Here is a 26,418-nt window from a genome sequence, read left to right as displayed (position 1 = left end):
GTGTAGTGCAACAACTAATTGTCAAAATTCGTAAAACATGATAAAGGTTACCTCACGTGACTGTGGCTTGCAGCAGCGTTTAAAAGAACAATGCTCGTAAAATAATACTGAGGTTGTGATTTTGGATTTTGGCAACGATAATTCCAATAAATGTTTAAACTTTTTTCAGTTGCAGAAATCTTTGCTAAATCATAAGCTCTTTATTATTTGGTTGACTTTGTATAATGAAATAGTATGGGTATGGGTATGCTACAATCGGAAAGAGAGGCCATTCTTAATCTTGTTGCAAAAACATTTGGTACCGATGACTCAACCTATCAGGAACAATTTGGACTGGTAATATTTGAAAGGTAAATATCTACGGCCAGATAACCAGGGTAACTCAATCAATTTCTTTTGTTTACACGTAAGTCTGGGCTAATATACAACTCAGCAGTCAGTTAAATTACAGCAGTGTTGAAAACGTTTGCTTTTGATGATTAGCATATTAGTTTTGGCTTTTTTATTTCATGTAATTAACTTCAAGTTTTTCGCGTCTTAGTATAGATATATTGTTTCATAATTTTTAGAATGTTAAACGAAAATCCACAATCACGTCGAGTTTTTTTATCTTACGGAATTCCCCAAGATCCGTCCTGTCCTATCACTATTCCAATGCTAAAGGAAAACAAGAAAATGCAAGTGCGAATTCCAAGGTAACATTTATGTAACATTTTTGACGGCATTGCACACCATGTATATGTAAACTGTCGCCCAAACAAGGAATAAAAGTGTATGTGAATGAGACCATGTGATTTCTATTCTCGAAACATCTTGTAAATCACACCTAAAATACCTGTAAGTTAGGCTCATTTATATAATATAGATCGTGTTGAATATGCCATTTGTGTGTATATTTTGTACAACGTGACACCATTATTCGCAGGCAATTCAAAGCTATGAGAGAAATGTTGATTTTGATTGGTGATGAAGAACTGTTTTACAAAACCGGGGTCAAAATGGGAAAGGTCCATGCAAGGCTTGCTTTACAGCTCGATCATCTGCAGGTAAATAGAACGTATGCATGTTTGATAATGGAACTACATATACGGAAAAAGAAAATGTGTAGCAAACCCAGTGTAAGAATTCTAGTTCAAATAAACCATTAAATTTGAAAACAACATGGATCATACGATAGCTTTTTGTCATCGACAAACCTCCTATGGCAGAGAGCGGGTAATTAAGTGTTTTGTGCAGTCGTTGCCAACTATTTCCACTAGTTATTGACTTGATAGCAGACGTTGATTCGCTTGGTACCGATAAATTATGATCAATTCTGTTCTGCAGCGATGTTGTTTTTGTTAAGAGACAAATTAGCCTAATTTTGTACCTCAATTAGTTTTATCAATGCAACAGAAGGTCACGTAGGGGGTTATGCAGACAAAATCCTCCAAGTAATCTTTCGTACGTACATAATTTGGGAAACTTTAGTTCACCGCAAAACAATTATGTTTGTAAACAATATAATTTAGACTTTGCAACAAGTCGTGTTGGATGTTCTGTGCGAAAGCTACGGTCTTGTTCACGGTTCAAACACTTATCTTGCCCTGGAGGAAATTCTGAATAAGATGACTGATTCAATGAATGAGGGCATGGTGACATTAAGGCTAAATTCCAAAACCATCCAACAAACGACCTAAACAAGATTTGTGGGCTGAAACATTGGAAATTGCCTGTTCGGCTGTCAACAATGTACACGGCGACCCCCGTTTATTTTTCAATAAAATAAATGTTTTAAATGTGAATAATTAATCGTTCCGTTTACTGTGCCGCACTGTAACCAGTATAACGCAAACATCCATTTATATCACAAAACCTTAATTCAGGGCGACCCCATCAGCCGCAGCAAAAATCCCCATTACTTTCACTCTCATTTCGTGCTTTTCAAACCGTTTTGTTCTTCTTTCCATTTTATTCGAGTATGTAACATATGGAGAAACCAATTGTTTGTTTGTGTTCAGCTTGCAGCAAAGTAATAGTTTATTGTTGTTGTTGTTCCATTAAAATTCTTAATTTGTGTTTGTTATTTGTGTCATTGTATGTTGTATTATAGTACGTATACAGCAAAGCTTTGCGGTACTGAACATAATTTTTTTTTTTAATTTTTTGACTCCAGTTGGAGAAATCCTGATATACTGATCTTTATACAGCTCTCTTTATTGTATGTACGTTACTTATGTCTCTACTATTTTGCGTCTCCTGTTCTGCTGTGTCTTATTTGTTTGATGTTTCCATCACTTTCGTTTTTTATTTGAACCATATTCACAGTAGCCTACTGACTCTTATACAATGGACGTTTAGCCAAAAAAATCTTCATCAAGCTGTTTCATATAATTTGATGTTGTTTTGTTTTCCGGAATAAAATTACTGAATTGAACCGAATTCCATGGCAATGTCGCAGGCACGCTAAAAATTAAAATATGATTTTTACTCACGCTCTGCATATTTTCTCAATACATGATTTGTATTTTATTTTGTCGGGGCAAGTAACGTCAAAACTGTTTTTTGTAAGTTTTAAATGCAAATTATTTCGTTGCGTATACTGTTTTTTGCTTATGGTGACGTGTTCCAGGTTTACCCCATGGCATGCAAATACAGAATTTTCCAAGCGAAGTTAGCAGAAAAAAAATTGGTTTAATGTTTTTCTGGTTATAAAAATCCGATGGTGCGCTGGGGGAATTGCATCGATATTTAGGTTTTTCGTTTATGTTATTGGACCTAATGACAAATTTTAAGTTTGAGAAACCCATTAAATTTATAAACTTCATATCTGATACCAAATAATTGAACAAATATTTTAAAGTGATACTGAAATATTTGCAAAATTTAAAACAAATTCTAACTAGTGAGCAGCAGATAGTATACTGCAAACTGAGACTATTCCATTTGGTGGTGACTTGACAGTAGACGTAGATCCACATGGTACCGATAAATTGTGATCAATTCTGCTCTGCAGAGACGTAGGGAGGCGTCAAACAAAAACCTTTTATTGTCAAAGCACATGGCATAACGTTTAGTTACCAGACCTAGTGGGGGCGCAGCTAAAAAAAAAGAGTTGTTGTTATACGTGCCATGTCGGTATACAAGACAGTCGGTATACAAGACAAGGCTTCACACATGCAAAACACTACAGGTCTTTCGGGAGTCATTCTGTTTTGAACAACTAGCCATAGACAAGCGAATGCAGAAAATTAACATACAATACCTTCTTAAAACGGCAACATAAGATATTTATTATGGGTTCCTGTTACCTTCTTCGGTAATATTATATCTTATTCGTCCCTTCCGATTAAAACATGTCTCCTTTTTTAGCCTTGTAATACTCAACAATTATACTTTACAAAGTGCATTACTTCGAGTTTAGTGGCGTCGAGTTACAATAGAATCGTACAGATTAGAATGACCAAGCGCCAAACTGCGCAAAGCAGAGAAAACAGTTTACGCTGTAGCATGAATCGGCACTCAACAGCATATGGGTATCAGGATTTGCGTACACATGCATTGAATATAATGCTCTATTCAGCGGCTTCCTTTTCGGTGATGACATGGCAAATCAACCGTATTGTACATTTATTTGGGAATTATGAAATTTGTTGCATTGCCACAAGTTTAGAAAATGAATGTCGCATTTCCAGCTAGCAAAATAAAAAGATTGCAATAGAACACACTCCCGCAAAAAACATAAACAAACAACACAAGGCGATTTTTAACTCTATTTCAATCCGTTGCATCACAGGGTCATTTTTTCTCCAGAATTCAACTAAGGTGCCACCTTTGTTCTCGTGCGGAAACGGAATGTCTGGAACAGGAACAGATAAAAAATCGCACAATGGTTTCCAACCATCTTTTACTTCATACACCAGCAGCTGTTCTCGAGGTACAACCTGCATGAAATGGATGCACGGTTTTAAACTTCGGAGATAACATACTATGAAAATGTCCTTTACCGATTCCACGTCGCTTTCGTGCCTTTTTTTTACACGACTTAAAGTCTCATCGGGAAGCGGGTCTTGTCTTGTAAAAGGCCATAGTTCATACCTTTGTATGTGGCGGGCTGAAAGTAAAAAAAACGAACACATGTTTGAAAGCAGTTTGAGTTTTATAGTTGCAGAGAAGTTCGTACCAGTCATTGCCACGTGAAATTGAGACATTACTCCAGTGTACGTCAAAATGCATGCCACTCGGAACCAGAAATCTTTGTTCATTTTAACTGAGTGTTTTTTTAGACTTTCAATCCAGTCTTTTTCGTCACGGGTTGTCAAAATCACCTGCCCACAGAAAATATGTAAAATACTAATTATTCAAGGCCCCTAGGTTTACAGGCTTCGCAGCCCAGTCATTGCAGCCCATCTGGATCAGCCATTTCTTCCCGACAAGTCGAACAGTAATTTAAAAAATCAAGTTTCCGGTGAGGTTTGACTCACGACCCTGGGTTGATCAAACCAAACGCTCTACCAACTGGGCTACATGAGCTCGGCGGTTTCACGGGGTATATTGTGGCCAAGACACACTGGTACGCAAGCAAAACTTGTCAGGCAACCTCCACGTACACATAGGGTATCTCTACCAATATAATCAGAAAACACAGTAATGTTACATGCAATTCCAAAGGCATGATTAGCAGGATCGCCCCCTTTCCAGGTCATTACTTCACAGCTATCGTATCCAGACCATTGGGTTGACAGGTTTCGCTTCCCAGTCCTTGCAGCCTAGCTGGACCTGTATGCATTAGCCACAATATACCCGTGGAACCACTGAGCTCAGTTGAAAAGCGTTGGGCCTGGTTAGCCAAGGTTCAAACCTCACCGGGGGCTTGATTTTTTAAATCTCGCTCCGACTTGACTCGAAAAAGTGGCTGATTCAGCTAAGCTGCAATGCTCCTTTAGTTTTCTGCTAATTTAGGCAAATTTTATTTAAACCCAATTAAACAGTTTGAACCTTAACATCAGGAAATGCATCAAATATTTCCTCCCAGTAAGCATCGCATGGACCGTCAGTAACGGCGTCAACATTCTCATACATTCGTCTCATGTCTTCCATTTTAAAACCGTCCCGAATTTGTCTCTGCCATTCATCTCCAAGGTAATGAAAATTCTCCATCCAGTCGTAAACCTTGTACCCGAGAAGTCTCAAAGCAGTTGCCATGGTTTTAGTTCCGGTTTTAGACAGACCTGCAACTAATACTTTCATTTTCTAACCTCTTTCGCGCCCGAATTAGGAGTTTGATGCAGCAAGCAAAAAAAATTTGCTAATCCCTACCTGCTTACACTACTAAACACATCGTTATTTATCCATCTAAAAGAAGCGAAAACAATAAAATCTCCAACTTAATGAGGAACCTGAATTGTTCGGTTACATTTGATAGTATAGTCGTGTTAAACTACAGTTACCCTTCAAACGTTCAAATAGTGCACGCAGTAAATGGTTACGTTCACAACATTTCAGCTTCTCGTCCGGCAACGACAGAAAAACGCTGCTTCGCTTCAGTTCATCTTATTGCAACGCATCACTCTTGGCACACCGGTGGTGCTTGTTGATACTTAAAGCGTAAAGCTGATACAGATCGTACTGCGCGGAAATTAAGGTAACTTGGCAAGGTACTGACAGAATTATGTCACATCTTTGCAGTAATATATCATGTAAATACAACATTTATTGACAATGGGTCTCTGCATGGCTGTTATGTTGTTTATTTGAATGATTTCTTTTCGAGTCCTTGTTCCCGTACAATTTGTTTTTTCAGGTTGCCTCAATTAGGGGTCCCAACCACTGGACCTTTAGGCATCTGTCAACGGTTCGTAGAACAAGGAAAAACATTGGCCATAATACACATGCTTCACATCACGCATCAAATAATACCACTTTCGCACAGCCAGTCGGTCACATGTTCTTGTCATTGGTTCCAAACTGGTAAATCGTAATGTAAAAGAATAACTTAAGTGCACTTTACAATCATTGTTTTGCCACACCATAAAGACCGGTCCGCAAAAATATTAACTGCGTTACATCGGTCCGCAGTTCAAAATTTGTTGGAGACTGCAGCGTACCAAATGATTTCGGCCGGCGGCTATAACTGAAGCTAAATCTGCGTGTTCTTGCTGACTATACTGAATTTAAAACTCTGTTTATTGAAACACAAGTTTGCAAAAACAGGTGGCGTAAAGTTTAAATTGTTCCTAGCGCGTTACTGTATTTATTAACTTGAGTTCAACACGTGACTGAATCAACTACCAAAAAATGTCAGTACGTAACAGCGCGTTGGCGAGAATAATAGCAGATTGGCAAGAACAATTACTGGGGCATTTTACAGCGAAGTGTCAGAAAAAACGTGCGTTAAGCAAAGTGGAGCCAATAATACGAATTATGTAAGCTGCAGACAGATGTCCACTGTTTCGACTAAAGGGTCTCATCAGTGCAGCTGGTGTGACAATCAGACGACTACGCTGACCAAACGGCCAAGCAAAGACTTCCACTTTAAGGTGACTATGTACAATTACCGTCATTTGTTGGTTTTGGGGCAGCGAGTCACACCAGCTGCACTGATGAAACCTTTTAGGTCGAAACAGTGGCCATCTGTATGCAACTTATACAAAACTTGCGTTGTCCAGCAGAGAGTGAGAAAGCTTGTAGCAGCTCTGCAGGAAAGTTTAACTCCGCCTGCATCCTTTCTGTCGCCGTTCCAGTGTTTACGATCAGGAAACATGCGGAGTGGTCGGAATTATAGGTCAGGGAAACATGCGTTTTGCTACCAGACCTCTGACCTAAATGACATTTTCAATATTGTTTTCCACACAATTTGCTCAGCATGCTGTAAATTTATTGTTGTGATGATTGTTTTGCCAAATTCGCCATTTGATGCACAATTTACATTTGCACAAACTATAAAAGCACTAAAACACGCACAATAGCAGAATATAAGATCACAGCAATAAATTAAAAACTGACACATTTCTGCAACATCCAAAAACATTTTTATAGGCGAAATTTGTGTTTGTCGCTAAAAGTGCACTTTCATCGCTTGTCGTTCATTTTTTACAATTTAACATGCGAGTTTGGTTCGTAAATCCTGATAAGGGCCTGCGCATACTTGCTTTGCGAAAGCATGGTAATAATTCTGCGTAAATCCTGATAAATAAAAAAAAGCCAAAGGGTAAAATTAACCCAAAAGTAATATTCAGTGTAAATCTAAAATTAATGAATTTCGCAAAAACGTAAGAAAACGTTCAATACATTGATATATTACAAGATATGCAACAATTGCAACATTTTGAATCATATTTTCAAAGTAATATTTTGCTAAGTTAAGCTGAAGAGTGAAGTAGTTGATCGAGCTGTCTGATGGCTTCAATTACTTTTGTAGCCAGATTTTTTTCCATTTCGGCGCGATGTTCCAAAGCCTCTTCGCATCTCACTTTGCTCTCTTCTGCTCGATCCAGTATCCTGCCGCACACTACCGCCCTCGCGTGGTTGTAGCATACCCACGGTAACGACCTCGATTTCTCAGCAGGACTTCGAACTGTTTCAGTTTGCAGCGCTTCTTCAAAGTGTTCCACAGCTCTTCGGTATTCCCCACGTGCTGCCCAATACTTGCCGCAGTACACGATACACTTGGCTGATATTTTCCAATCGTTGATGCTTGCCCTGGCGCGCTCATGCAGATCCCGACAAATTTCATCGAACAGGATTGGGTCGAAATCTTCCTCTGCAATGGGCGTTAGCTTGGCATTTATGCGGACAAGTGAACGCTTGTGCGTCAAAGAGTCATATTCTGCTGTATTCACGTGCATTATTATTCCGTGTTCATAGAAATTGGCCTCGCGTGAATGATTAGTCAAAAGCTTATCTTCGACAAACTTCTTTGTTTCCATCAGAATATTATACCTCTCACTTTGAATGAAATTTCTTAGGCCCTTTAGCCGTATATTGACAGATGCCCCTGCGTTAATGCGCAAGAAGATGGGAGCGATATCAAACCTCTGACGAACTTCGTTACAAATTGCCAAACACAAAGTGGAAAACCATTGAAATCGCAGTCTCCTTTCACGAGTAACTTTATCTCCGTAATAAAGCAATAAGCGACTCATGGTGTGCAAAATAGATGCTATTCTCTCAACTAAGTAAATTGCGCAAAGCCTATCTTTGTCGAGAAAAAGTTGTGTCCTGTTGCTTCGATATTCCCTCAGCTTTGCGGGATCCAATGGTATTTTAACCTCCAAGGCCTTTTTAAAGTAGTTTGCAACAACCTGATCGGAATGGTCGGCATAGTGTTGCAATTCCTCTGATTTTGGATGTACAACAATGGAGAGATATGCCTCAATGTCTAAATCTTCAGTAAAGATCGTCTTTCCAGCATCGGTAAGTTGGTCAACTATAAATTTGGCTCTTTCATCCACACTGCTATCTGTTGCTGGTTGTATAATGGTATCTGTTGTTAGATCTGTCGTAACCGCAGTCCAGATTTGCAATGCCTCTCGAAGATTAAGCTCAGATTCCGATACTTCTTCATTAGGATTTTGTTGAGTCCCAAGCACCATACCAATGACCTCATGAAGATGTGCCTTACACAATTGCAAGAATACATCGTTGTTATCACCTTTTTGCCTGTTGAGAACGGAGGTGATATGAGGACACATGTTTGTAAAATCTGCCTCTTTTCTCATATCCTTGTGTACAATACTAGCCAATGCCTTCACTGCCAGACGATAATGTGATTCGTATTCCAATCTTTGTCCAATTCTCACAGCTCTGAAAACCACTTCGTGGAAAGAAAACCACTTCGTGTTTCTTTCTTCGTCTGACCCGCCATTTTGTTCGATTTCATTGCACATGCCATAGTTGCTATAGTTTTTAATAAAATCGTTCGCTTCATTTTCGTTGTAAAAAGCACATGTATCAATATCGACTTCTCCTCCCCCTCTTAAGTAATGCATCACTCTTCTCACCAGAATCTGTGGTATGTTACCGTGGTGAAACACGGAAAGTGTACAAATAGCTTTCCATCTTCTTTGTGCGTTTCTTTCCTGGATATTATTATGTTTTAACGAAAACAATATAGCATCGTACAAGTGACGTTGATTGGGATCGATGTCTTTAATTTGCTCCAATTCGATTTCATACATAGCTTGTACAAGCGATTCGTTCTCAATATTATGTAAATACTCCTGATAGCTTTGCGGTTCTGCGGCTTTTACTGCTAACAAACCCAAAGGGGAACCACTCAGTCTTTCAATAATCTGACTTGCCGCTTGTTTTTCCATCTCAGAGCTGTTTTCAGGCAAATCGAGGAAGGTAAGACCCTCGCTTACAACAAGACCTTTGATATTCTGCATGGAAAACTTGCAAGATCGGAAGGTATCGCAAATCTGTTTCGATTGGGATGTAACATAAACGTGCATCTTTGCTTCTCGTTCTTCAACATCCAGTATACAGGAGAGGAAGTTGTTTAAAAATTCACGATATTCTATTTTCGGATCTTCAACAATTATCAGGATTGGGTGATTGCAAAAGACAAGTAAGTCCACTAACTGTTGACACCTGCCGCCCATCATCGCTTCCACGGCAGTTTCCACTACTCCTTCCTCCACTTGCAAAAAACTATTTTTAACCATTGACTTCACTAGCTCTTTTAACTGGATTTTGATATTATGATTTCTATCGCTGCACTCAATGTGCCACTAGACCAGAGGTCCTTCGCAAATTTGGGAAAAATCAGAACCAAGTTTTCGCACTATTTGGGACTTTCCCGAACCGGGCATACCCTGAAGGTGTAGCACCGAAACCGTTTTTTCTTCTTGTTGTTGCTTCACTTGCAAGTAAACTTGACTTTCAACAAACATTGGAGTTGCTCGGTCGACTGTGTCTATAGATGTAGGGACAGGAACAGCAGCACATGACGCCGAACCTAAAAGGAAGGGATAGTTTATAGCAGTTGAACGTGAAAAAATGTGGTTTGCAGTGCTATCGACCTCGTTTATGTCAAATTGGTTCAATATGGACATTCGCCTAATTTGGACGGGGGGTGCATCTATAATAACTGCTTTTGGGTAGCTACTATTTGACGACCTTGATTTCTACTAACTTGTAACTTCCCTGTCTACAGCCGTAAATCATGCGGGTATGACGTCACTGTCAATTGTCATGTTTATTGGCCAAAGCTTACTGGTTAATCAGTGCGTAAGATTAGAAATACTTATTGGTAGTGCTTTTGTGGGTTACTTAGATATTTCAAATTTATTAAATTTGCCGTATCAGTCTATATGTGATAAATTCTTTCTCTGATTGGCACTCTTTTGTAAAAGACTGACTTTTGTATTGTAAATGGTACACAAGCTTTCGCGATTTTCCTTCGCTTCGTCAGGTGTAAATGAACACAATGCGATACAAAAAAACAAGCGCAAGGCGGTCGAAGAAAAAAGGCACTGTAAATGATAAGCTGCCGTTAGTTGGCGTCGTCGTGTTGCTGCATCGTTCCTGCGGCATCGTCGTGTTGATAATGGCTCAGGAATCCCCAATCTCTGTTGAGCCCATCTTTGATGGCATTGAAGCGGTTAATGTGGTGTTGCTCGGCCGTCTCCCTTGCTGATCTTGATTTCCCTTTAACTTTTTCCAAGACCATTACCCGCATGTCGTCGACGCTATGCTTAGGCTCGTTGAAGTGTGCCCCCACCGGCTTTTCAGTGTTGTTATGTCGGACATCGTTCTTGTGGCCATTCATTCTCTTTCGCAGAGTTTGCCCTGTCTGGCCAATGTACAGAGCGCGGGGGCAGCGTGCACATGTTATTGCGTACACCACGTTCGTTGATTTGCCAGTAATAGCCTATCGGCAACCTCCTAATCTTAAGAAACTTTTAACTGCCTCGGCACTGAATGCAACCAAACAACAGTTGGGAACTCGTCCGTGTAAAAGCACTAGGTGTACTCTGTGCAAATTGATCAACCCGGAGAACCACATCACCGTCAACAATAAAAGCAACAAATTTACACCAAATGGATCATTCAGTTGCAAATCAACGAACGTGGTGTACGCAATAACATGTGCACGCTGCCCCCGCGCTCTGTACATTGGCCAGACAGGGCAAACTCTGCGAAAGAGAATGAATGGCCACAAGAACGATGTCCGACATAACAACACTGAAAAGCCGGTGGGGGCACACTTCAACGAGCCTAAGCATAGCGTCGACGACATGCGGGTAATGGTCTTGGAAAAAGTTAAAGGGAAATCAAGATCAGCAAGGGAGACGGCCGAGCAACACCACATTAACCGCTTCAATGCCATCAAAGATGGGCTCAACAGAGATTGGGGATTCCTGAGCCATTATCAACACGACGATGCCGCAGGAACGATGCAGCAACACGACGACGCCAACTAACGGCAGCTTATCATTTACAGTGCCTTTTTTCTTCGACCGCCTTGCGCTTGTTTTTTTGTATCGCATTGTGTTCATTTACACCTGACGAAGCGAAGGAAAATCGCGAAAGCTTGTGTACCATTTACAATACAAAAGTCAGTCTTTTACAAAAGAGTGCCAATCAGAGAAAGAATTTAGATATTTCAGACTCGACCCATTGAAGTGATTTTTCCTATACCCTACTATCTATTCCAAAGAAGGTCACGCCAGAAACAAGAGGCGTTAAGTTTGTCCAGAAGTTTGCCTTATCCTGATGATATTGTTGAATAAACTGAATAGGACCCCAATCGTTGTGCATTTTATACACTACTCACCGGATTGGTCGACATGAATGTTAACATCGCCCATGATGACGGTAGAGTTTTGGCCAAGGTTCATGGTTGTTTCAGATTCTGGAAAAAAAGTTATGTTTTTTATTGCAGTTTGCTGATAATCATTGAGCTGCACCCCTCCCACGCTGCCCATCCCAAACATTCTGTCATTCTCCTACGAAGAATGCCCAAACTTATATGGCAGGAGTGAAACTACGCCCCACGATCCAACCCACAAGGATAGTTACTGTCAAATAAATCTCCGTTTCATTTTTTAAATCACTATATTTCAGACACTTTGGATATCTTGTCTAGAATCTGCCTTTTCAACGCCGAAATTGGGAATTAATGCTACTAAACCCACTTCACAAGGAATCCATTTTGGTTAAAAACCAATCTTGTATTAAGCGGTTATCTGGCCCACAGTTTGTCACTGCTCAATGGCCCATTGTGACAAACTTTGGTGACCAATAGCAACCACAGATTCGCTGTTTTGTGTATCGTTTAAGCATGATGCGATACGGGCGCGTCGTGACAGTGTTATTTGGTCGAAACTTGAGTTTCGCCGTCTGTTACGTCATATTTGCCTGGTAAATACACATACCCTTTGTGTGTTGCAGCCTCACTAACGGAAGGTGACGTTATAAGGTTAAAACGTTTATACGTAACATATGGTGATACCTATAAATTACTCAGTATATCTATGATGCACTTACCAGCAATATTATCAGCCATTCTGTGGTTGTTGGTTTGTTTGAAATGGAAAGCAAGATGCTAGCTTTGCAGTTTTGCAACGTATGTTCAAAAATACTCGCTGGACTTGTAAATTAGCAACACTATAGGCTACACGTCCTGCCAAAAAACAACAATTTCTAATTATGAAAATAAAATTTGCGACAAACGTTATTCAACTCACACAAATATTGCTAAAAATCACCAATATTGATCCAGACTTCAAACCCACATAAAAATGCAGATCAGTTTTAAAAATGTTTTTCCTTGTTTAATGATGTAGCAAACGATATCCCTTAATTGTCATTTAAACACAAGTCTGCACGGTAGGCAACGAATACTCTTTGCTAGCGAAGAGCAACGCTCCAAAATTGCACGTTCGCTTTGAGTCGCCAAAAGAAAAAAGGCAACCTAACCAAATACATGTTGCCATTTACCGCAAGCGTTGGTGTAGTTTTTCGGTCTACCACCATCTCAAACTTCCTTTATGTGTTTTGTTGACATGCATTGGACAACAATCATCAGAATTTGTAGCTATTACTAGTTGTCCGATTTTTGGAGCTAGTTAAATGACTTCTGGAGTACGGTGTTTAGGTTAACTAAAGCACAACCCAGCATTCCTCTAGGTCAATTTGCATTTTACAATTCTTATCCAATTGATACCTGTGTGGCCTTTATTGACGATCGTCACTACGAAGCATATACTTTACATAACATTTTTTATAAGCTCGTCCTCATAATCAGTTTCTTGACATTCGAATGCGGTTCCAAATTACACAAAAGCTTTAACGCCTTCATGGAATTCACGCAATAAACCCGAGCGAAGTCATAAAATCTTTCACCCAACAGTGCTTGCACTCACGACCCTGGGAATGCATGGACCTTGTTTTAATTCAGTGTAACAACCAACAGCAAGCCAAGTTCTTTTAGATTGGCCGTGGCAAAATACATGTAGCATGAAGGACGAGCATGCTTTTCCAAGTAAGGTTATGACAACTTCGGTGCATAAATGTTATATATTGAACTTGAACCAGTAGTTTAACGTTTTATCACCACTTTGAAACTGACGCTTGCGCAATTTGGAAAAATAGACTGCGAAGCAACAAAAACGGTATAAAGTTTTATTTTCACCGACTAACATGCGGTTGTTTGCTGACACAAGTATACATAACATGCTAGCAAACGTTCTCAACAATCCCAGCTTATAGACAAATTTATTGAAATGCGACAAAAATTAAATACCTTTTTCATCGTATAATATTTCCACGTATGGAAGGTTATCGTCCTGGAAATGGAAAGCAGTAAATTCCAAACGTAGCAACAGCCTTCAAATATATATTCTGTAGGCATATACGTATGGCAAAATTACACCGGAATAGCATAGATACAAATAAACCAGGATATAACGGCGCACATTGCGTGGTAGCTTTGTGTACGTGATCAATTGCACCGTGCTTCTACCGATAGACCTTGTCTGTTTGTATGGTCAGACCGCAGATCAGTGGTGCGTTACAATTTGACACATTTTTTTCATTTCAGAACCAGTTCAAATCAAGATATATGTATTTACACTCACAGTTACCCCGGTATTGTAGAATTTACTGTTAGTCCCCACATTAATCAACGTGCTATATACAAAATTAGGGTTGTAAAATAGCAGCAAAAAGTAAGTGTCAAGTTTTAGTCAGCAAGCAGAGAAGTGTATACAATGATTTTCATGAACATTTTAAGCATAGCAACGGCTTGCTTCGAGGTGCTTTTTGTGGGTGGTGTTATTTTTGGTTGGCCTTCGTTGCAGTTTGTTCTCATACAAGAAGGTTATTTTGGGAACAACTGCTCTGCCTACATGTCAAACCAAAACAGATTTCAAAGCTTGTCCATCTCAGGAAGCTAGTTTTAATCTAGTTTTTGCGATTGCTTTAGCTTCGGCACCGCTTGCAGCCTAACCTTTCGGATACATACTTGACCGCTTCGGAACGTGGGTCGTGCGGACAACTGCTTGCACTTTCTATACTTTGGGATTGACTTTGTTGGCCGTGACTTCACAAGTTGTGTTATTTCTGCAATGATTATGATATCAGTGGGTGGAGTCCAATTTCTAGTCACCAATACACAGTTGGGGAATTTGATCAGTAGTTATAAGTCGATTTACGTCACAGCTCTGAATGGCTTGTTTGATTCCGGTTATGTTGTATTTTTTCTCATCAAGATGGTTTACGACAATGGCATCACATTAAAAAGTGTGTTTCGTTTCATGGCGATTTTGAGTGTTTTTCCCTGGTTGCGAACTTATCTGGTTATGCCGAGAAGCAGGTTGTCTGATGTATAGAACAAGAATGTCCACTTTGGTGTATTGGAATGGAGTAAGATTTGTCAACAAAACGACTCGGAATCAAACTCACCAACAAATACTGAATCAAACGAAGAGAACATTGACGAACAAATCAGTTTTAAATCATGTTTGAAAAACAAACTTTTTTGGTCGAATTTATTATTTTTAAGCTGCGGCAGTTTCTGTATGGCACACTTTCTTGGTAGTTACGTTAAATGGATCGCAGAAATTGGCGATGACAAAGAAATTGATTTCTTTGCAACGATTTTTGGCTACACTCTCATGTGTAACGGTCTAACGGCACCCATTTACGGCATCATGTTCAGAAAGTGGCTAACTACGGAAATTCTGATATTCCTTTGCGTGTACGACACTTCCGTGGTCTCTTTGCTTCCATGCTTATATTATAGCCTGTTGATAACGGAGGTGATATGAGGACACACGTTTCTCAAGAAAAGTGAATCTGCCTGTTTTCTCATATCCTTGTGTACAATACTAGCCAATGCCTTTACTGCCAGCTGATAATGTGATTGGTATTCCAATCCTTGTCCAATTCTCACAGCTCTGAAAACCACTTCGTGGAAAGATATTTTTTTTTGCCCGTTATTTTGTCCGATTTCATTGCACATGCCAAAGTTGCTACAATTTTTAATAAAATCTTTCACTTCTTTGGCGTTATGAAAAGCACACGTATCAATATCGACTTCTTCCCCTCCCTTAAGTAATGCATCACTCTTCTCACAAGAATCTGTGGTATGAGAAAATGGCTTTCCACAGTCTCTGTGCGTTTCTATCCTGGCTATTACGTTTTAACGAAAACCGTATATCATTGTACAAGTGACGATGATTGGGATTGATGTCTTTAATTTGCTCTAATTCACTTGCATACATCGCATGTACAAGTATTTTGTTCTCAATATTATGTAAATACATTTTAATGCACGATTTACATTTGCCCAAACTATAAAAGCACTAAAACACGCACAATAGCAGAATATAAGATCACAGCAGTAAATCAAAAACTGACACATCAACAAATATTGTTCTGCAACATCCAAAAACATTTTTATAGGCGAAATTTGTGATTGTCGCTAAAAATGCACTGTCATCGCTTGTCGTTCACTTTTGCAATTTAACATGCGAGTTTGGTTCGTAAATCCTAATAAGGGCCTACGCAGTGGGGCGATCCTGCCTTGCTATGCGAAAGCATGGTTATGTTTGCGTAAATCCTGATAAATACTCTGCATACTCTCAGATAGAAACGAAAAAAGCCAAACGATAAAATTACCCCAAAAGTAATATTCAGTGCAAATCTAAAATAAATGAGAGCTGCAGCTCGCATTAACTATTATGGCTAATTTGCGCTGATAACAAAATAATGAATTTCGCAAAAAAGTAAGAAAACTTTCATTATATACATTGATATATTGCAAGATATGCAACAATTGCAACATTTTGAATCATATTTTTAACGTGATATTTTGCTAAGTTAGGCTGAAGAGTGAAGTAGTTGATCGAGCTGCCTGATGACTTCAATTACTTTTGTAGCTAGACCTTTTTCCATTTTGGCGCGATGTTCCAAAGCCTCCTCGCATCTCACTTTGCTCGCTTCTGCTCGATCCAGTAATCTGCCGCACACTACCGCCCTCGCGTGGTTGTAGCAAACCCACGGTAACGACCGGGATTTCTCAGCAGGACTTCGATCTGTTTCTCTTTGCAACGCTTCTTCAAAGTGCTCCACCGCCCTTAGGTATTCCCCACGTGCTGCCCAATATTTGCCGCAGTACACGATACATCTGGTCAATATCCCCCAATCGCCGATGCTTGCACTGGCGCGCTCATGCAGATCCCAACAAATTTCATCGGACAGGATTGGGTCGAAATCTTCCTCTGCAATGGGCGTTAGCTTGGCATTTATGCGGACAAGTGAACGCTTGTGCGTCAAAGAGTCATATTCTGCTGTATTCACGTGCATTATTATTCCGTGTTCACAGAAATTGGCCTCGCGTGAATGACTATTCAAAAGCTTATCTTCGACAAACTTCTTTGTTTCCATCAGAATATTATACCTCTCACTTTGAGTGAAATTTCTGAGGCCCTTTAGCCGTATATTGACCGATGCCCCTGCGTTGATGCGCAAGAAGATGGGAGCGATATCAAACCTCTGACGAACTTCGTTACAAATTGCCAAACACAAAGTAGAAAACCACTGAAATCGCAATCTACATTCTGGGGTAACTTTATCTCCGTAATGAAGCAATAAACGACTCATGGTGTGCAAAATAGATGCTATTCTCTCAACCAAGTAAATTGCACACAGTCTATCCTTGTCGAGAAAAAGTTGTGTCCTGTTGCTTCGATATTGCCTCAGCTTTACGGGATCCAATGGTATTTTATCTTCCAAGGCCGTTTTAAAGTAGTTTGCAACATCCGGATTGGAAAGGTCGGCATAGTGTTGCAATTCCTCTGATTTTGGATGTACAACAATGGAGAGATACGCCTCAATGTCTAAATCTTCAGTAAAGATCTTCTTTCCAGCATCAATAAGTTGGTCAACTATAAATTTGGCTCTTTCATCCGCACTGCTATCTGTTGCTGGTTGTATAATGGTATTTGCTGTTAGATCTGTCGTAACCGCAGTCCAGATTTGCAATGCCTCTCGAAGATTAAGCTCAGATTCCGATACTTCTTCATCAGGATTTTGTTGCGTCCCAAGCACCATACCAATGACCTCATGAAGGTGGGCCTTACACAATTGCAAGAAAATATCGTTGCTGTTTTCTGTTTGCCTTTTGAGAACGGAGCTAATATGAGGACACATGTTTGTCAAGAAAAGTGAATCTGCCTGTTTTCTCATATCCTTGTGTACAATACTAGCCAATGCCTTTACTGCCAGACGATAATGTGATTCGTATTCCAATCCTTGTCCAATTCTCACAGCTCTGAAAACCACTTCGTGGAAAGAGATGTTTCCTTCTTCGCCTGACTCGACATTTTGTCCGATTTCATTGCACACGCCATAGTTCATGCAATTTTCAATAAAATCTTTCGCTTCATTATCGTTGTACAAAGCACACGTATCAATATTGACTTCCTCCTCCCTCAAGTAGTGCATCACTCTTCTCACCAGAATCTGTGGTATGTTACCGTGGTGAAACATAGAAAGTGTACAAATGGCTTTCCACCTTCTCTGTGCGTTTCTTTCCTGGCTATTATTTTTTAACAAAAACAAGATAGCATCGTACAAGTGACGTTGACTGCGCTTGCGGTCTTTAATTTTCTTCAATTCGATTTGATACATCGCTTGTGCTTTGGATTCGTTTTCAACATTTCTTAAATATGCCTGATAGCTTCTTGGTTTTGAGGCTTTGACTGCCAACAAACCCAAAGGGGAACCACTCAGTCTTTCAATAATCTTACTTGCCGCTTGTTTTTCCATCTCAGAGCTGTTTTCAGGCAAATCGAGGAAAGCAAGACCCTCGCTTACAACAAGACCTTTGATATTCTGCATGGAAAACTTGCAAGATCGGAAGGTATCGCAGGTCTGTTTCGATTGTGATGTAACATAAATATGCATCTTTGCTTCTCGTTCCTTAACACCTAGTATACAGGAGAGGAAGTTGTTAAAAAATTCCCAATCTTCTTGTTTCGGATCTTCAACAATTATCAGGATCGGGTGATTGCATAAGACAAGTAAGTTCACTAACTGTTGACACCTGTCGCCCATCATCGCTTCCAAGGCGGTGTCCACTACTCCTTCATTCAATTGCAAAAAACTATTTTTAACCATTGACGTCACTAGCTCTTTTAACTTGATTTTGATATTATGATTTCTATCGCTGCACTCAATATGCCACTTGACCAGAGGTTCTTCGCAAATTTGGGAAAAATCACGACCAAGTTTTCGCACTATTTGGGACTTTCCCGAACCGGGCATACCATGAAGGTGTAACACCGAAACTGTTTTTCCCTCTTGTTGTTGCTTCACTTGCAAGTAATCTTGACTTTCAACGAACCTTGGAGTTAAACGATCGACTGTGTCTATAAATGTAGGCTTAGGTGCAGCAGCAATTGACGCAGAACCTAAAGGAAGGGATAGTTTAAAAACAGTTGCAGTGGAATCGACTTCGTTTATGTCAGATTTGGCCAATACGAATATTCGCCTAATTTGGTCGAAACTTGAGATGTATTTGTGATAACTGCTTTTGGGTAGCTACTGTTTGACGACCTTGATTTCTACTAACTTATAACTTCCCTGTCTACAGCCATAGCTAATGCTGATATGACGTCACTGACAATTGTCAAGTTTATACGACATCTATCGCAATGCATTTCATGCATCACTCACCGGATAGGTTGACATGAATGTTTACATCGCCAGTCATGATGAAGGCAGAGTTTTGGCCAAGGTTCAAGGTTGTTTCAAAGTCTGGAAAAAGAAGTGTCGTGTTTTTTATTGTAGTTGGCTGATAATCATTGAGCCTCACCCCCTTCCAAGGGGTTCATCGCAAACATTCTGTCATTTTACTACGAAGGATGCCCAACCTTTTAAGCATGAGTCGATAACGGGCTTGACGCGGCCGTGTTAGTTAGTCAAAACTAAAGATTCGCCGTCTGGTACGACATATTTGCCAGGTAAATACACCTACCCTTTGTGTGTTGCAGCCTCACTAACGGAGCGTGACGTTGTAAGGATAAAACGTTTATACTTAATATATGGTGATACCTATAAATTTCTCAGTATCTATAATGCACTTACCAGCAATATTTTCAGCCATTCTGTGGTTGTTTGTTTGTTTGATTTGGAAAGCAAGTTGCTAGCTTTGCAGTTTTGTAACGTATGTTCCAAAATACTCGATGGACTCGCAAATTAGCAGCACTACAGGCTACACGTCCTGCCAAAAACCAACAATTTTTAATTATGAAAATAAAATTTGCGACAAACTTTTTTCCACTCACACAAATATTGCTAAAATCACAAACATTTATCCAGGCCTCAAACCCACATATAAATGCAGTAAAGTTTTAAACACGTTTTTCCTTGTTTAATCATGTAGCAAACCATATTCATTGTCATTTAAACACAAGTTCGCACAGTAAACAACGATTGCTGGTCGCTAACGAAGAGCTACGCTGCAATAGTGCACGTTTGCTTTGTATCGCCAAAAGAGAAAAGGCAACCCAACCAAATATTTGTTGACATTTACCTAAAGCGTTGGTGTACTTTGTCGTTCCACCACCTCAAACTTCTTTCATTTGTTACATTGTCATCAATTGGATAACAACCATCAACATTTGCAGCTATTACTAATTGTCCGATATTTGACGCTGGTTAAATGAGTTGTGGACTACGATGTTTAACCCAAGCACAACACACAGCAGCATTCCTCTAGGTCAATCTGCTTTTTGCAATTCTTCTCAAATTGAACCTGTTTGTGATTGACATTTATGGACGATCGTCTCTACGAAGTACATAATCTACATTATATTTCAATGCTGTTTATTTTTAATGCTGTTATCGAATGATGTTTTCGACATTCGAATCGCACAAAAGCTTTAACGCCTTTAAGGAATTCACGCAATAAACCCGCCCGAAGTCATAAAATCTTTCATCCGACAGTGTTTTCGCTCACGACCCTGGAAATGCATGGACGTTGTTTTAACCCAGTGTAACAACCAACAGCAAGCCAAGTTCTTTCAGATTGGCCGTGGCAAAATACATGTAGCATGAAGGACGAGTATACTTTTCCATAAGGTTATAACAACTTCGGTAAATAAATTTTATATATTGAACTTGAACAAGTAGTTTAATAAACGTTTTATAACCAGTTTGAAACTGACGCTTGCGCAATTTGGAAAAAAAAGACTGCGAGGCAAAAAAAACGGTATAAAGTTTTATTCTCACCGCCTGACTTTCGGTAGTTTGCGCATACAAGTATCTAAACAGGTCACGCATCATTGGTGCACTAGTACATCACATGCTAACAAATGTTCTCAACAACAAAAATTAAATACAACAAAAATTAAATACCCTTTTCATCGTTTAATATTTCCACGTATGGTTTATCGCCATGGAAAAAACCGGGAAAAGCAGTAAATTCCAACAGCAGCAACACCTTTAAAATATATATTCTGTAGGCATAGACATATGGCGACATTACACCGGAATAGCTTAGACACAAATAAACCAGGATATAACGGCGCACATTGCGTAGTAGCTTTGTGCACGTGATTAATTGCACCGTTCTTCCGATAAACCATTTTGTTTGTATGGGCAGACCGAAGGTCAGTGGTGCATAACAATTGGACATATTTTTTTCATTTCAGTACCAGTTTGAATCAAGATGTACGTATTTACATTCACAGAGCCACAGGTATTGTAGAATTTACTGTCAGTCCCTACTTTAATCAACCTGCTATATAGAAAATTAGGGTTGCAAAATAGCAGCAAAATGTGGTGCAAAACAGCCTTTGACCGGTTGACCGATCAACCGATAATCAAGGTTTTTTGCGCTATCCGAGCCCAGGTAAGTGTAAAGTTTTAGTCAGCAAGCAGAGAAGTGTATACAATGATTTGCATGAACATTTTTAGCATAGCAACGGCTTGCTTTGAGGTTCTTTTTATGGGTGGTGTTATTTTTGGTTGGCCTTCAATGCAGTTTGTTCTCACGCAAGAAGGTTATTTTGGGGACAACTGCTCTGCCTACATGAAAAACCAAACAGATTTCAAAGCTTGTCCATCTCAGGAAGCTAGTTTTAATCTAGTTTTTGCGATTGCCTTAGCTTCTGCATCGCTTACAGCCTTACCTTTCGGATACATACTTGACCGCTTTGGAACGTGGGTCGTGCGAACAATTGCTTGCACTTTCTATACTTTGGGATGGACTTTGTTGTCCGTTACATCGCAAACAACTTCCGTTGTGTTATTTCCTGCAATGATTATGATATCAGTGGGTGGAGTCCAATTTCTGGTCACTAATACACAGTTGGGTAATTTGACCAGTAGTTATAAGTCGATTTACGTCACAGCTTTGAATGGCTTATTTGATTCCGGGTACGTTGTATTTTTTCTCATCAAGTTGGTTTACGACAATGGCATCACATTAAAAAGTGTGTTTCGCATCATGGCAATTTTGAGTGCTTTTCCCTGGTTGAGAACTTATCTGGTTATGCCGAGAAGCAGATTACCTGTTGTACCGAACAAAAATGTCCAGTTTGGTGTATTGGAATGGAGTAAGATGTGCCAACAAAACGACTCGGAATCAAACTCACCAACAAATACTGAATCAAACGAAGAGAACATTGACGAACATATCAGTTTTAAATCATGTTTGAATAATAAACTTTTTTGGTCGAATTTATTATTTTTATGCTTCGGCAGTTTGCGTATGGCGTACTTTCTTGGAAGCTACGTTAAATGGATCACAGAAATTGGCGATGAAAAAGAAATTGATTTTTTTGCAAATATTTTTGGCTACATTCTCATGTGTAACGGTCTAACGGCACCCATTAACGGCATCATATTCAGGAAAGCGGCCAACTACGGAAATTCTGATATTCCATTGCGTGTACGACACTTTCGTGGTCTCTTTGCTTCCATGCTTATTACAGTTTCTTTAGAAATCACTCTGTCGATGACAGTGCTTTTGAATAGCGTTTACGCGTCCCTTGTAACAATGTTATTTTACCAGTCTTTCCTTTATGGCAGTGTTGTTAATTTCCTCGTGTACGTCTTTCCTATTTCCCATTTCGGTAAAGTTTTCGGCCTGATATTTTCTGTTTCTGGTTTGTTTGGATTACTGCAAAACGCATTGTATCTAACTCCTGCTGACGACTACATACTCCTATCACTTGGTTTGCTTTCTATTGTCCATCCCGTATTGATTTACAAACAGGCGTGCTTCACCTTTTTGGAATCTACAAGAAAATGTTTAACAAACCTTTTCAACTCAAATCTGCATCATTTGTTTCTTAAAAAATAAATATATTTGTCGCAAGACGATCACCACAATATCTTTAGATTTCGAAATTGCCGAAACGACGTTGCCGCATATAGTTAAATTTTGGGTTCCGAAGAATAGGTTCAAAGTAGTGATTTTTGAAGACAATTAATTGTTTTGAAACAATTTATCACGTTTGTAGCGACATTTTCTGCAAAATCTTGTACCGACGAGGGTTATGTTAATTTATGCTGGCGCTGCTTCTTTCTCGCATATTTTTTTTGCTTTTTTTAAGTTGCCATGTGTTCATCGTTCGAATCAAAACGAATAAAGAACGTCAACGACACATTGTTGGTGAAACCTCACGTCAAGAAAAGATATTTCTTGGATTTAAGTTGAATAATGAAGGTGGTTCAAGAAGCACCACAGACTGTTGTTTTCTTAAAAATATCCCCGTTCTTATGTGAACAACCCGAGTGTGGTTTCAAACTAAAGCACAATTTCCCTATACAAAATGTCTGCACATAAAACCAAATATTAATCCTGTATCTATTCGATTGCAAGCCGCCCTCGAATGTAACCCGCACGTAAATGTGAAAGGCAAATTTAAGTGCCCTACAACAATAATTATCAACAAATCTGTCGCTTAAAATTTCCAGGTACGCTGATAACTGTGCTTAATAAAACTACCTCATGGCAAGACAAAGCGAGTGAAAGGTGAATTTCTTTGAAACTCAAAGTCGCAGACAAAATATCGGCGCGACATCAAATAACGTAAATCGCCCTCGATTGTAAGCAATAAAATTGGTAGGTGAAAAAAACTCTATGGATCGCGGTTAACAATCAATTAAGTACGGAAAATGGTTTAAACATTGGTAAACTCACAGCAACCCACCTTTTTGGATTACCTTGAAAACCGCCAGGGTGGAACAGGTACGCGGAACGCTTACTCAGCACATTTAGACATACGGAATACGAGTGAACAACAGAGCTGCATCAACAAATATTTCACCAGACGCTGTTGTGCTCACGACCCTGTCTTGACCATGCTTTAACCCAGAAACAACCAACGGCAAGTCTTGAACCAGTAGCTTAAATTATATCACCAGATCAAATCTGACACTTGCTCAATTTGGAAAAAATAAAATGCGAAGCAAAAAAAAACAATTTATAGTATTATTCTCTTCAACAATCATGCGGTGGTTTGCTGACAAAAGTATTAAAATTGCTCACTGATCATTGGTGCGGCAAAACAATACATGCAACAAACCTTGTTGTTTGCAGGCAGACCGAAGATCAGTGCGTTACAATTTGACACAATTTCTCATTTTTATTCATGTTTAAATGAAAATGTAAGTATTTACACTCACAGTGCCGCAGTTATTGGTGAATATAGTGTCAGTTCCTATATTAATCAGCTTTTATATACAGGAAAACTAAAATTTAGGGATTGGAAAATAGCAAAAAGTTGTGCAAAACACACTCCGACCGGTTGATCGATCAAGCGATAATAGAAGTTTTTGGCGTATCGAGCCCATAGGCTTACCTGCAGGCAAGTGTCAAGTTTTAGTCAGCAAGCAGAGAAGTGTATACAATGATTTTCCTGAACATTTTAAGCATAGCAACGGCTTGCTTTGAGGTGCTTTTTATGGGTGGTGTTATTTATGGTTGGCCTTCGTTGGAGTTAGTTCTCACGCAAGAAGGTTATTTTGGGAATAACTGCTCTGCTTACGTGTCAAACCAAACAGATTTCAAAGCTTGTCCATCTCAGGAAGCTGGTTTTAATCTAGTTTTTGCGATTGCTTTAGCTTCTGCACCGCTTACAGCCTTACCTTTCGGATGCATACTTGATCGCTTTGGAACGTGGGTCGTGCGAACAATTGCTTGCACTTTCAATTCTTTGGGATGGACTTTGTTGGCCGTGACTTCACAAACAACTTCCGCTGTTCTATATCCTGCAATGATTATGATATCAGTGGGTGGAGTCCAATTTCTAGTCACCAATACACAGTTGGGGAATTTGTTCCGCAGTTATAAGTCGATTTACGTCACAGCTTTGAATGGCTTGTTTGATTCCGCTTATGTGGTACTTTTTCTCATCAAGTTGGTTTACGACAATGGCATCACATTAAAAAGTGTGTTTCGCTTCATGGCAATTTTGAGTGTTTTTCCCTGGTTGCGAACTTATCTGGTCATGCCGAGAAGCAGATTACCTGATGTACAGAACAAAAATATTCAGTTTGGTGTATTGGAATGGAGTAAGATGTGCCAACAAAACGACTCGGAATCAAACTCACCAACAAATACTGAATCAAACGAAGAGAACATTGACGAACATATCAGTTTTAAATCATGTTTAAAAAACAAACTTTTTTGGTCGAACGTAATGTTTTTGTGCTTCGGCATTTTGCGTATGGCACACTTTCTTGGTAGTTACGTTAAATGGATCTCAGAAATTGGCGATGAAAAGCAAAGTGATTTCCTTGCAAAGATTTTTGGCTACATTCTCATTTGTAACGGTCTTACGGCACCCATTAACGGCATCATATTCAGGAAAGTGGCTAACTACGGAAATTCTGATATTCCTTTGCGTGTACGACACTTCCGTGGTCTCTTTGCTTCCATGGTTATTACAGTTTCTTTAGAAATCACTCTGTCGGTGACAGTGCTTTTGAATAGCGTTTACGCGTCTCTTATAACAATGTTATTTCACCAATCTTTCCTTTTCGGCAGTGTGAATAATTTCCTCGTGCACGTTTTTCCTCTTTGCCATTTCGGTAAAGTTTACGGCCTGACATTTTCTGTTTCTGGTTTGTTTGGATTACTGCAAAACGCATTGTATCTAACACCTGCTGACGACTACATACTCCTTTCACTCGGTTTGCTTTCTATTGTTCACCCCGTGTTGATTTATAAACAAGCGTGTTTCACCCTTTTGCAATCCACAAGAAAATGTTTCACAAACCTTTTCAATAATTGTAACGTACGTCAATTCTTTCACCAGAAATAAATATTATTCAGCAAGAACATCCCCACATTATTTTAAGATTTCCTTATTGCAGAAACAGCCTTGTCCCATATGGATAAATTTTGAGTTCCGAAGTTCAAAGTTGTGATTTTTTAAGGCAATTAGTTTGATTATAAAGAAAAATTTATCACTATTGTAGCGACATTTTCTTCAAAATGTTGTACCGAGGTGGGTTATGTTAATTTTTGCTCGCGCTGCTTTTTTCTCGCGTCTTTTTTGCGTCACTTGAGGCTCCGCATGCGCGACGTTTGAATCAACACGAATAAAGAACGCCAACGTCACATTGGTGGAGAAACCGCAGGTCAAGTAAAGATATTTCTTGGATTTTTGATGAATAATAAGGGTGGTTAACGCAGCACTACAGACTGCTGTTTCCTTGAATCTACCGACGACCCGGTGTGAACAGACGGTGTATAGTTTCAAACTAAAGCACAATTTTCCTTGTGCAAAATTTATCTTCATAAAACCAAATATTAATAAGTAGTGTCAGCATTGGATCAACTCACGGCATTCCACCTTTTGGACTTGCTAACAATCAGCCTGGGTGGAACAGGTACGCTGAACGCTTACACAGCACATTTAGACACACGGAATACAAGTGAACAACAGAGCTGCATAAAAAAATATT

General features: G+C 39.4%; 4 protein-coding genes and 1 pseudogene across 4 annotated transcripts; 3 read left to right on the top strand and 2 right to left on the bottom strand.

Moving 5' to 3' along the window:
• The first annotated feature begins 176 nt into the window (after positions 1 to 176).
• Positions 177 to 2,336, top strand: LOC145894625 (uncharacterized). The gene is made up of 4 exons (XM_082983253.1): positions 177 to 350; positions 570 to 695; positions 926 to 1,046; positions 1,512 to 2,336. Exons 1-4 carry the CDS (start codon positions 235 to 237, stop codon positions 1,677 to 1,679), a joined length of 531 nt encoding a protein of 176 aa, XP_082839379.1. The 5' UTR covers positions 177 to 234; the 3' UTR covers positions 1,680 to 2,336.
• Positions 2,337 to 3,640: 1,304 nt separating this feature from the next.
• LOC145895198 (uncharacterized) lies at positions 3,641 to 5,238 on the bottom strand. The gene is made up of 4 exons (XM_082983965.1): positions 4,978 to 5,238; positions 4,163 to 4,307; positions 3,987 to 4,093; positions 3,641 to 3,923 (listed from the first exon to the last, which is right to left on the bottom strand). The coding sequence occupies exons 1-4, from the start codon at positions 5,227 to 5,229 to the stop codon at positions 3,675 to 3,677; spliced, it is 753 nt and encodes a 250-aa protein (XP_082840091.1). The 5' UTR covers positions 5,230 to 5,238; the 3' UTR covers positions 3,641 to 3,674.
• Positions 5,239 to 9,713: 4,475 nt separating this feature from the next.
• On the bottom strand, positions 9,714 to 12,605 carry LOC145894138 (uncharacterized). Its single transcript, XM_082982611.1, has 3 exons — positions 12,475 to 12,605; positions 11,762 to 11,839; positions 9,714 to 9,940 (listed from the first exon to the last, which is right to left on the bottom strand). The coding sequence occupies exons 1-3, from the start codon at positions 12,491 to 12,493 to the stop codon at positions 9,714 to 9,716; spliced, it is 324 nt and encodes a 107-aa protein (XP_082838737.1). The 5' UTR covers positions 12,494 to 12,605.
• Positions 12,606 to 14,198: 1,593 nt separating this feature from the next.
• Positions 14,199 to 14,819, top strand: LOC145895787 (equilibrative nucleobase transporter 1-like; annotated as a pseudogene).
• A 9,525-nt stretch (positions 14,820 to 24,344) lies between these two features.
• On the top strand, positions 24,345 to 25,772 carry LOC145895786 (equilibrative nucleobase transporter 1-like). Its single transcript, XM_082984571.1, has one exon. The coding sequence runs from the start codon at positions 24,357 to 24,359 to the stop codon at positions 25,770 to 25,772; it is 1,416 nt and encodes a 471-aa protein (XP_082840697.1). The 5' UTR covers positions 24,345 to 24,356.
• The last annotated feature ends 646 nt before the right edge of the window (positions 25,773 to 26,418 follow it).

Source organism: Ascidia mentula, chromosome 3, assembly GCF_947561715.1.
Source record: "Ascidia mentula chromosome 3, kaAscMent1.1, whole genome shotgun sequence".
Lineage (NCBI taxonomy): Eukaryota > Metazoa > Chordata > Ascidiacea > Phlebobranchia > Ascidiidae > Ascidia > Ascidia mentula.
This window is presented reverse-complemented; position numbering and strand designations above follow the sequence as displayed.